The sequence below is a fragment of the Sceloporus undulatus genome, chromosome 2 (genome assembly GCF_019175285.1).
Source record: "Sceloporus undulatus isolate JIND9_A2432 ecotype Alabama chromosome 2, SceUnd_v1.1, whole genome shotgun sequence".
In the NCBI taxonomy this organism is placed as follows: Eukaryota; Metazoa; Chordata; class Lepidosauria; order Squamata; family Phrynosomatidae; genus Sceloporus; species Sceloporus undulatus.
The window spans coordinates 311,518,502-311,530,672 of record NC_056523.1 but is presented as its reverse complement, the minus strand read 5'-3'; the positions used below and the strand labels follow the sequence as shown (position 1 = coordinate 311,530,672).

At 43.4% G+C, this 12,171-nt stretch overlaps 1 protein-coding gene across 2 annotated transcripts in view; it reads right to left on the bottom strand.

Moving 5' to 3' along the window:
• Positions 1-9,832, bottom strand: part of ZFR (zinc finger RNA binding protein) — a 54,732-nt gene extending 44,900 nt beyond the window's left edge. Inside the window, exons 1-2 of one of the 2 annotated variants that reach the window (XR_006101938.1) lie at positions 9,474-9,832; positions 9,284-9,383 (exon numbers count right to left, since the gene is read on the bottom strand). Coding sequence is in view for 1 of the 2 variants with exons in the window: in XM_042449410.1 (XP_042305344.1) it covers positions 9,284-9,383; positions 9,474-9,510 (137 nt within the window). In the remaining variant the exon portion in view is untranslated. The remainder of the gene's footprint in view (positions 1-9,283; positions 9,384-9,473) is intronic. The other variant, XM_042449410.1, reaches the window with a different exon arrangement.
• Positions 9,833-12,171: the final 2,339 nt, after the last annotated feature.

Here is a 12,171-nt window from a genome sequence, read left to right as displayed (position 1 = left end):
CATACTTTGGATAATGGAATGCAACAAAGAATTTCAAAAGAAAATCAGCCTGTGCAAATCCTTTCCACAATTTACCAAAGGGTCAAGCAAGGACACATACCATCTCCCTATTTATTTAACACATATGTAGCAAATATCATATGCAGAACAGGCAAGAGAAGTGAAAATTGGAGGTAGGAGTGTTAACAACCTAAGATATGCAGATGACACAATACTACACTAGCAGAAAATAACAAAGACCTAGAATAATATTGAAGAGGGTCAAGAAGGAAAATGTAGTGCTGATGTTGAACATTAAGAAAACTAAAATAATGACCACAGAAAATTTATAAGAATTTATCCTGGATAATGAAAAAAAAAATGAAATCATAAAATCATAGAATTGGAAGAGACCCCAAGGGCCATCCAGTCCAACCTCCTACCATGCAGGAATCCAGAATCAAAGCACCCCCAACACATGGACCTCCAACCTCTGTTTAAAGATCTCCAAAGGAGACTCTCTGAGGGTGTATGTGTACGAAAGTTCCTCCTTATGATGAGGTGGAATCTCTTTTCCTGTAGTTTGAATCTATTGTTCCATGTCCTAGTCTGTGGAGCAACAGAAAATAAGCTTTGTCCATCTTCAATATGACATCCCTTCAAATATTTACAGGGCTATTATATCACCTCTTAATCTTTTCTCCAGGCTAAATTTACCCAGCTCCCTAAATAGGGCATGGTTTCCAGACCCTTCACTATTTTGGTTGCCCCCCCTCTGGACACGCTCCACCTTCTCAACATCCCTTCTGAATTCTGGTGCCGAGCTGGACACAATATTCTATGTGAGGTCAGACCAAGGAAGAATAGCCTGGTACTGTTACTTCCCTCAATCTGAATATTATACTTCCACTGATGCAGCTGAGAATCACATTGGCTTTTTAGCTGCCTCATCACACTGCTGACTGATGTTCAACTTGTGGTCTACTAGGACTCCTAGATCCCTTTCATAGGTACTATTGTCAACCCATCCTATATCTGCGCATTTCATTTTTTCTGCCCAAGTGTTGAACCTCATATTTCTCTCTGTTCAAATGCATTTTGTTAGTTTTGGCATTCTATTTCATTAAGGCCATTTTGAATTTTCATCCTGTCCTCTGGGGTATTAGCTATTCCTCCTAATTTGGTGTCATCTGCAAATCTGATAAGGATGACCTCTATTTTTTTGTTGGTCATTGATAAAGATGTTGAATAGCACTGGGCCTAGGACAGAACCCTGTGGCACCCATTGGTCACTTCTCTCCAGGATGAAGAGGAGCCATTGGTGAGCATCCTTTGGGTTCAGTCAGTCAACCAAGTACAAATCCACCTAACAGTTGCACTGTCTAGCACATTTCAGCAGCTTGTTTGCAAGAATATCATAGGGGACCTTGTCGAAGGCCTAACTGAAATCCAGATATGCAACATCCACAGCATTTCTTTCATCTATGGAACTTGATATACTCAGGTTTGATGTTGAATAACCCATTTGTTTTTCTTGGCCATCAACAGTATCCTCAGCATTCTCCAGCACCACATCTCGAATGAGTTGATTTTCTTTATATCTAGTAAAAAGAGATTCCTAAATATAAAGGAGTTACCATACCTTGTATCAAACAATATTCAGAACAGAGAATGCAGTAAACAAATGAGGAGGAGGCTTGGTTTGCAAAGGGCAGCTATGAAAGAATTGGATAAAATCCTAAAGAGCAAAAATGTAATTCTGAACACTAAAGTGAGAATCGTCAAACCCATCATATTCCCCATCACCATGTACTATGTGAAAGCTGGACAGTGAAGACGACAGATAGGAAGAAAATGGTGTTGGAGAAGAGTGCTGAGGATACCATGGATGGCCATGAAGACAAACAAATGGGTTCTTGAACATATCAAGCCTGAATTTTCCTTGGAAGCCAGGATGACTAAATTGAAGCTGTTTTATTTGACCACATCACGATAAGATACAAATTATTCAAAAAGACAATAAGGTAGAAGACAGCAGAAAGAGAGGGAGACCACATGCCAGATGGATGGACTCAATCAAAGAGGCCACACGCCTTAGGCTGCAGGACCTGAGCATCTTGGAGATGTCTCATCCACAGGGTCGTCAGGAGTTGAGGTTGACTCAAGGGCAGTTAACAACAACAATTTTGAATGCACCTCCTCAAATCTGCCAGGAGAAAGACATTTAGCCTAGCCTATGCAAAAGCCAAGCTAATTTTAGTGGGGAATGGTTTAGTGGATCACTCAGATATTTTGGCAGATTAAAGAGGGGGAGCAAAATGCATATACTTTATAATCTGTTCAATAAATAGCTTGCTGTATCAGAAATTCAGGACTGCAATTAAATACCTTTAAGGCATTGTAGCGAGGTATTCTGTGCTCTATTATAACCCAATTTCAGACATAAGGGGACTGAAAACCTCATGTTTGCAACAATAGAGGATCTTTTGTTTCTAGGAGGTAGGGGTCATTTCCCCGATCAAAGACAATGTAAATTCTGATGTCTGTTTAAAATCACCTTTAGCAAAAAGCACACTTAAAAATTTCAGTTTTTACAAACATTAGTCCCAGTTAATTTTTGACATTTTAGTGGAAACTGGGACAAAAAGAAGTCTTTGCCTTATTAGGGCTCGAAATAACAACTGAGGCAACACAGTAACATGGTATAAATCTAAAGCCAATTGTACTAGCTTGTTGACTTTAGTGCAATGGAAACACAGTAAACCATTGAGAATCTTATCAGCCAGCAAAGCATTAATGTGCACTTGGAGAGACCAAGTCCCTGCTGGAATATAACCCCAAGATACTGAAAGAGACTTGTTCTAAATAGTTTCCATCCATATATCCTTTATAAACTTGATACAATTTACTTAACACTAGTACCTGAGTTTTGCTATAATTTACAGAGAACTGTTCATTTTGGCAGCAATGACTAAATTGCCTTATCTACGTACTCTTACCCGAGCACGAGATATTAGAATAGCATCATCGGCATAAAGGAGGATTAAGATCTTATTCTGTCCCACTGTAACTGGGAAATATCTGTCACCCTTTTATAACTCTACAATTTCATTTTTTAAAAAAGATTAAAAGTAAGTGGAGCAAGTAAGCAAGCTTTGCATAATGGGTTATGCTTAGGCAGACATGCACAGAATTGAACTGTACTTTGTGTGAAAATATCAAAAATACCCAACTTAGTAAGACTCACATCTGCTCCCATATGTTCCATATGGCTTGGAGTTGAATTCCCAATTTGGAATTCAACTGCCAGACCAATAAAAAGCCCCTAAACTTTAACCTGCTAGTAACTTCTGTGTCAATTTATCTGCTCTCACAGGTAGAAGCCAAGCAAGATGATTAGAAAGTGTGAAGTAGCATGCTTGCTCCTTAGTAAGAAGTGAGAATTCTAAGAAATTCTGGCTTATTGTTTAGATGCAAACTAGCCCTACATTTGAAAAGCACTTTTCATGTGCAATTCTCTAGCTTCCAGCCTATGTGTGTTTTTTTAAAAGGAGTAATTACAAAATAAATCAACAACAAAGTTAAAAATAGCAACCATCAGGTCTACAAAACTGAAAAGAGCTAACAAAAAGTACGGTGCATTTATGTACCTGCTTAGTCAACTGTCAATGCAGATACATAGTCAAAAGTAGCTAATTTTTTGTTAGTTTCCTTTCTCTTTTTCTCTGCGCAACTGATACCATCCTTTAAAAAAAGCATTGGTCACTAATGGGCATCTGCTTCAAGACATCTTGTTTATAACACTTTGTTTCTTATAAAATGTCTGCGTGCCATGAAATATTCAAATGTTTACTACAAATAAGCAACTGCTTCAAGGGAAAGAAATACTGTCTCAATTGTTAAAAGCCTACAGATGGAACAATTTCACTTTACATCTGACCAAACATTTGCTAATAAAACACAGTAGCAGCATTGTATTTCCACATTAATTTGGAGTAAGAAAAACTACCAGATGTTTTCAACTTACAGCAATGTTCAAGATCATGATTTAGGTCTGAGAAATACTAGTTTTACAAAGTAACAGGGCATCTAGAAAATTAAAATGTAAAGCAACAATTAGCCATATTATCCACTTGTCTCTATTTTGAGAAGATTTTAAAGCTGTTATCAAGAAAAATACAAAAGATCTTACTGTATATACTTGCCTATAAGTCGAAAAAATTATGCCCAAAAATTAACCCCAAAATCCCAGGTCGACTTATTTACGGGTCAGCATGGTAATGTGATAGCAGCCATTTCAGATTTCCCCATGCGGTGGGATGAACAGCTTCTTTCTAATTAAAAATAATAATAAGCTTCTCTCTTGAGAGAAACAGAAAGAGTCCTGGGTGACTGATTGCTCTTAAACAAAACAGAGTCCCTTTTCCGCCCGTGCCACTGCTGTCTCGGGAGTGAAGGCTGAAATGATGGCTGAAATGCTGAAGCAAAAAGCCTCAATTAGAGTCCCTCTTCCTGTGAGCACACATAAACACCCCCCCCCCAAAACAGCTTCATTTATATATCGCTTTATACTGAACTTACAGTGCCTAAGCGGTTTACAACTGTAACCTAATTGCCCCCAACAATCTGGATACTCATTTTAGCGACCTTGGAAGGATGCTAGGCTGAGTTGAGCTTGAGCCCTTTTGCTGGTATTGAACTTGCAACATTATGGTTTTTAGTGAGTGGCTGCATTACAGGCATTTAACCACTGCGCCAGCAGGACTCCATATTTTACCCTTGATTTATCCATGGGTCATGGCAAAAGCCATAATTTTGGCCCCAACACCTGCCCTCAACTTACACATGAGGTTGACTTATAGTCAAGTATATATGGTACTTTGAATTATTTTGCCAATCAAGAACCTGACCTTACCAAGAAAGATTTCCCTTCAAACATGTTCACAGATGCTGCCTTCCTTTCACTGTTCATAGTCTTTGGTGTTTCTGCTCCAACAGCATAACACATTTCTTGGTTTTATGTTTAGAATAAATAATTTTATATTACATAAGATTATTTAAATACAGTCTGTTTCTACCTAATGACAACATATATTACATACAATTTGAATTATTAATTTTCACACTATGTTGTTCTTTCAGTGCCTGTGGCAAATATTTCCACTGAGATGCCTTACTAGGCTACTATCTCCTTTTTAAGTGCCATTTTGAGGCTTATATATTGTTTTATGTATGGTGCTACCCAATTTTATTTCCTCTTGAGGCACAATTTCAATCAAGAATTTAAAGATTAAGATATTTTTACTATTCTTTTTTTCTCTTTTCAAAAAGATGCACACTTTTTCTGCTTGAGACAGTCAAAATACAACTGATGAAGTCTTCCAGAATCACAAGTGGAAAATGTATATGAAGACCAAAGAATTTGATTATGTAAAAATAAATGCAACTTCAGCTATCTAATGAATACCTATGAGCTGAAAATAGAAATTAATGGATATGGGTAATGAAGAGGCAAATAATTTCATTTTAAGAATTATAAATCTTCCATAGATGCACCAAATGTGAATGTACTGTGCCTATATTCAATTGAGAGTTAATATAAATTTATCTTTAAACCCAGAAATAGACACTTGGTGTTCCACTCATGAATGAAATGCAGAGGAAAACCACTCACCAGTATTTGTTATATTTTTAAAATGCTCTAAGGTATCAGTGTCAGCTCTGGTTTGCACTTGCATGGGAGACACCAATGAATACTGAAAGCAACTAGTGAAACCACCTTAGAATGCCTTAGGAAACACTATGAAATTTATGGGGTTGCCATAAGTTGACAGGTGACTCGAAGGCACATTTACACACTCACAACTATCCCAGGAAAATGAGGAACTTTTCAGTAAGGAAGCTGTACTGATGAAAGCTACATAACAAAGCTACATCTCCCTTAGTCACCTTCAGGGAAGAAACAATGTATTCATCTGGGCTTTGATCTAAAAATAAGCTAAGTTTATGAAAAGAAAGTTTCCTCTCAACAATCATTGGAGAGAACTGCCTCCAGCTAGCAGAAATTAATTTCCATCTCTCTGCTGTCTGGTGGGTCTCATGTACATTGTCCAGGGCCCCTCCAAAACTTCCAGCACGTTTTCCAGCAGGCATGTGTGGGACAAAGGGATGAGAAACCGCTTAAATTAACTGATTTTATGATCCAAGCTCTATGTTATACTAAATCACCAAACATTATATAGTCCTTAAGGATGCTCAGCCAGTAACAAATTAAATCTTAGAGAAATCAGAACCACCATTACTTCTGGAATGGAATAGCGGATGTAAAATAATTTCCAGGAAGGGTAGCTATGTTAGCCTGTCACAGCATTATGGACTATTGTGGCACCTTTAATAAAACTTGGAAGCCCCTAAAATGCCACTAAGGGGGAAATCTACATTGTAGAGATAATGCAGCCTGACACCACTCTGGCTATCCAGTTTGACACCATTTTAACTGCCACGGCTCAATGATATGGAATTCTGGGAACTGTAGTTTTGCAAAGCCTTCTCTGTCAGAGAGCTCTGGTGGCACAACAAACTACAATCCCCAGAATTCCACACCACTGAGCCATGGCCGTTAAAGTAGTGTCAAAGCGCATCATGGATGAATTCACGGATTTGTAGTTTTGGGAGGCACCAGCAAACTTTATCAAAGAAGGCTAAAGACATTTCCCAAACTACAAATCCCAGGATGCCACAGGATGGAGACATCACACTTAAAAGTGGTGTGAAACGCCATTATTTCTACAGCGTAGATGCACCCTAAGACTTACTTCTTGTTTATGGAGACGTACTCAAGAGTAGCTGTGTTGGCCATGTAGCAAAGTATACAACAACCTCCAAAATCCACAAAATAGAGACACCTTTATTTAGCCAACCAAAATGTATTTTGTTCATTTTGGTTGACTGAATAAAGGTATCACTGTTTTCTGGATTTTGGAGGTTACTGCACTTGTTGTTTATGTGAACAACAGGATTAAAGCTGACAAAACTTGTGCAGGTTTACTTGGAAGCAAATCCCACTGAACTCTCTGAGACTTGTAATTGGGGTGGAACTGAGGAGAAAAGAGGAGCAAGAATGCAAAAATTAGCATTCAGAGGGTGGACCCAAGACTTGGCCTGGAGGGCACATTTTAAGGTTCCCAAGGAGGCTTGAGCCTGACTCCACCAGCTCATGACAACATCAGAATGGCACTGACATCTAAACATTCCCACAAACATAGAGGGCATCTACACTGTAAAAATGATGCAGTTTGACACCACTTTAAACTGCAATGGTTCCATCCTACAGAATCCTCGGGTTGGACGTTTTGTGAGACATCAGCAGTCTTTGGCAGAGAAGGTAAAGATCTCATGAAACTCCAAATGCCAGGATTCCATAAGCTGAAATTAAAGCATTTAAACTGATGTCAAACTGCATTATATCTGCAGTGAAGATGCACTGATAGGCACAAGCATTAAGGGCAGGATAAAGGGGAGGAGGGGGGATAGAGGAGAGGGTGGTGTGCTGGTCTGAGCACTGGGCCATGACCCAGGGGACCAGGGTTCGAATCTTGGCTCTAGCATAAGAATCCACTGGGTGACCTTGGACAAGCCACACACTCTCAGCTTCAGAGGATAGCCATGGCAAACCCCCTCTGGAGAAGCTCGCCAAGAAAACCCCATAGGTTCGCCTTAGGGTTGCCCTAAGCCAGAAATGACTTGAAGGCACACGGCAACAACAAGGCAACAGTACTCTGGCAAATAAGGCTTAGAAGACTTTTGTAAAATCATTTTGGATTTCATAGTTCCGGATAAGGGAAGACTCCAGTGCCACAACAAACAGCAATTCCCAGAATTCCACAGCCTTGAGCCACGGGTCCAAAGCACACTGCAGAAATAATCCGATTTCAGATCGCTTTAACTGTCCTGGCTCAGTGCTAAGCAACCCTGGGAATTTATTGTGGCACCAGAGCTCTCTGACAGAAGACTCAATGCCTCACAAAACTACAGTTCCCAGAATCCCATGGCATTCAACCAGGACAGTTAAAGCAGTCTCAAACCCAGTTATTTCTGCAGTGTGTTTTGGGCCTTAGTCTAGCACAGCAAGAACAGCATTATGGACTACGACTGTGGCATCTTTTAATAAAACACAAAGGGGGGTTGCAGACCACCATAAGGGATGTCCTTAGGACATCCCATTTTGAAAAAGGGGCGTCTCTTACAGATGCCCCTTACCCTGTTATGGACAGAGTCTGTAACAAATGGTGGCGGCCGTTCCACACGGCTGCCATCATTTTGATGTAACGGACGCTCTGTGTCCGCATGTTGCAGCCCGGAAGTGACGCCGCGAGTGCGTGCTTTGGCACTTGTGGCATCTCTTCTGGGTTGCTAGAAGGAGCGCGATTTTTGCGCTCCTTCTTTGCAGCGTGGAGAAGTCGCGTGGTTTGGCTGCTGTGACTCCTCCGCGCTGCAACTGGCAGCGGCCCGAGACCTCCCCTTTTGGGTGGTCTGTAACGGGCCAAAGTCCCTAAAATGCCACTAAAGGGGAAGCTACACTCTGGAAATAACTCCGGCTGCATCCGCATTGCAGAAACAAGCCAGGCTGACACCATTTTAACTTCCATGGCTCAATGCTATGGAATCATGGGAACTGTGGTTCTGTGAGACAGTGAGTTCTCATGCCAAATAAGATACAATTCCCAGGATTCCCTCGCAGTGAGCCAGGGAGGGCAGCTGAAGTGGTTTCAAAGTGGATCATCTCTGCATCATGCTTTGGACCTTTATCTGAAATAGCTCAGTGCTATGGCATCCTGGGAACTGTGGTTCTGTGAGGCATGGAGCCTTCTCTGCCAGAGCCCTGCTGCCACAATAAATTACAAGATCTGCGCGGCCATCCAAGTGGTGCCAAGCCAGACGGCTGTGTCAACTCAGCTAGAAGCCAACCTCACGCATAAATCAAGGGCAGGTTTCGGGGCAAAGTTGTGGCTCTTAATGTAACCGTTGGATAAATTGGGGGCAAATCCTATGGACACGCAACAGAGCCCCTAAATCAGTGGTTCCCCAAACGGTGCTCCAGAAGCCTGAGCCAGGATGGCCAGTAGCCTGGGATCCTGGGAGCTGAAGCCCCAAATCCCTTACAGAGCGCAGCCCGGGCCCCTCTGGTCTCAGTGCTTCCAGGCCTTCCTTCCTTCCAGGGCTGCTGGCCCTGAAGCGCCCCCTCGTGTTACCCTCCAGCCCTTCTTCTCCCCGACCGAGCCCCGGAGCCTCCTTCGCCCTTCACCTGTACTGCGCTGCTGCTGCTGCGGCGGCGGCCCCGGTGTGGGTGAATCCGAAGTAGTTGCCGGTGGCCATTTTGGCATCTTCCCCCAGCCGGCTGGGCACTGAGGAGAGAAGAACGGGGCCTGGTCAGAGACGCGGCCTTCCTTCCCCCCCCAAACCCCCCGCCGGCCAAACAGCCAGACTCCCCTCACCATAGGTGAACGAGACGACCGGGCATATGGGAATCATGGGGCCGGCTGGTCTCAAATGGCGGCGGCGGCGGAAAGGCCTTCCTCCCTCGGTCGCTCCCCCTTCGCTTCACGCGCGGATGATGCTGTTGCTCCGTCTGCGCCGAGTCGCCTCTCCTGCTCCTCCTCAGCCTCCTGCTCTCTTCTCCGCAGCTTCTCGGTGGGAAGGCAGGCCTGGACTTGGCGCAGGCGCACTGGTGACAAAACGGATGCTGGGAAATGGAGTCCTCCAGCGAGGCTGCCCTCCTGAGCCTCCTCTTCTTTTCTGCACAGCTCCTAGTCTTGGCGCAAGCGCAGTAGTGACGGAAATGCTGCTGGGAAATGGAGTCAACCAGGGACTAGCCTCTCTTCAGACTCTTTATTCTTCACAGCTCCAGCGGCCAAGTGGAAAGGACGGCGTCGGCTTGGCGCATGCGCATGAGGGACAGAAGGGCTGCTGGGAAATGGAGTTTTCCGTCCCTCTTCAAAGCTACAGTAGGAAGGGAGGCCTCGTCTTGGCGCAAGCGTGACAGACGGGCTGCTGGGAAATTGAATCTAGCGAGGCAGCTCGCCTCCTGCGTCGAAGGAGAAAGCGGTCCGGAAGTGGGCCACTGCGCATGCGTACAGGGTTTGCACAGGCTGCCGGGAAATGTAGTTTTTTCCACACTGAAGCGGTTCCCTCCTCCCTTTGTCTCTTTAAAAATGTGTGTGTGTGAACAGAAAGCTGTGAATGTAGGATATCTTGATTTCAGTAAGGCCTTCGACAAAGTCCTCCACGACATTCTGGCAAACAAGTCTCAAAGGACACTGAAATCATGCTTTTATCCTGATATGAGGAGCACACACACCGCAGACCCCAACACCAGGCAGAAGGCTGTAGAGCTGACTTTTAGGGTTGCCATAACTGTCTACCTCCAAAACGGGACAAATGTAAAAAATGTAGGGCAAATGTAGGACAAAATTTAGCCCCAAACGTAGGGCATATTTTGTAAATGGAGGACATGAACAACTAGAAAACAAAAAATAAATTAATTAAAAAGGCATTAATATAAACGCATGCTTCTTGGGCATGCTCAAAATGGAGGACGACATTTTGACATTCTTCCTGGATAGAAGTTTGGGATGTAGCTTTGTGTGGAGGACTAGGACTCTGGAGACCAGGGTTCGATTCCCTGCCTATAGGTGACCTGAAGCTCAAGCAAGTCACACTCTCTCAGCCTCAGCAGAAACCCATGGCAAAACTCCTCTGAACAAACCTTGCAAGCAAACCCCAGGATAGGTTTGCTTTAGGGTCTCCATAAGGTGGAAAACAACTTGAAAATAAACAATAACAAAGAATAACGGAGTACCGTACCTTTAAGTGCAGTGGAGTAGCCATAGCCTAAGAAATTTCCATATTAAGCTGCAATGCTAACTATGATTATGGGGGGAGCACTTGAAGGAGTTACTTCTGAATAGACATACAGCGCGCCTTGAGCATATGCGCTGAAGCCGCGGGCGCGCGCACGGGCAGCACATCCCATTCAATTGAATGGGCGTGTGCGCCCGTTGCACCCTGCATGCTGCCGTGCATGAGCCCCATTGTTTCCAATGGGGCTTGAGCATAGGCGGAATTCGCCTTACGCGGAGGGATCCAGACCGGATCCCCACGTAAGGCGAGGACCCACTGTACTTAACACACAAACTCTTTCTAATTCAGCATTCTAAAAATTTAAGAAGGGAAATGTGTGGCCTCCAGATAGCATTAGAGTGCAGCCCCTCAACCCTCAGCCCTTATCAGCAAATCCAATGGTGGGGAACAATGGGAACTACGTGAAGTCAAAATGTCGGGAATAAACTCCTCTAGAACATTCCCACATAGCCCAAAAAACCCACAAAAAACAACAACAAGGGGAACTACCATCCGGCATGCACTTCTATTGCAGTGGTTTCCCCAAACTGTGCTCTTTAAGGGATTTTGGACTTCAGCTCTCAGATTCCCAGACTATTGGCCAACATGGCTGAGGCTGCTGGGAGCCAAAGTCCAAAATCTTTTAAAGGCCACAATTTGGGGACCACTGCTCTAGTGGTTCACAAGCTGTTGTTTAATACAATCCAGCAAGCCCAAGTCATTCCCATTGAAGTTGATGACGAAATCGTGGGGAAGAAGGGCTGCATGCTCCTACTACTACAGAGGCAACAAACCATTCTGAGAGAGACCTCTTCTCCCATGCCACTCTATAGCAATAGCAAGTACATTTGTTGTCAGGGATGATGGGAGTTGTAGCTCTTCACCTCTGGCTCTAACTCTCCACCTTGTTATGCATCGGTGCTGACTAGCTTTGGTCAGTGGTTAATGCTTTTCTCCAAAGCAGCAGAGTTTCAGAGAATAGGCTGAAGACCCTGACAAACTCTCCAAGCCTTCTCACTCTTCTTCCTGAGATGTCTCCAAACTTCTCCAGGATTCTGCTGGCTCTTGTATCTTCACTCAAGACACCAGACAACTCAGGCCTGTTACAGACTGCCAAAATAAAGCTGCTTCAGGTCTCTTTAGAGGTATGCTATTTAAATGATGCATGGGTCCTAAGAGTCCAGAGTTCGCACCAAAGCCACACTCTATTCCTAAGCACCGGAGTGCAGCTTTTGGTGCAGCTTCCGGATTCTTAGGATGCATGTATCATTTAAATAGCATACCTCCAAAGAG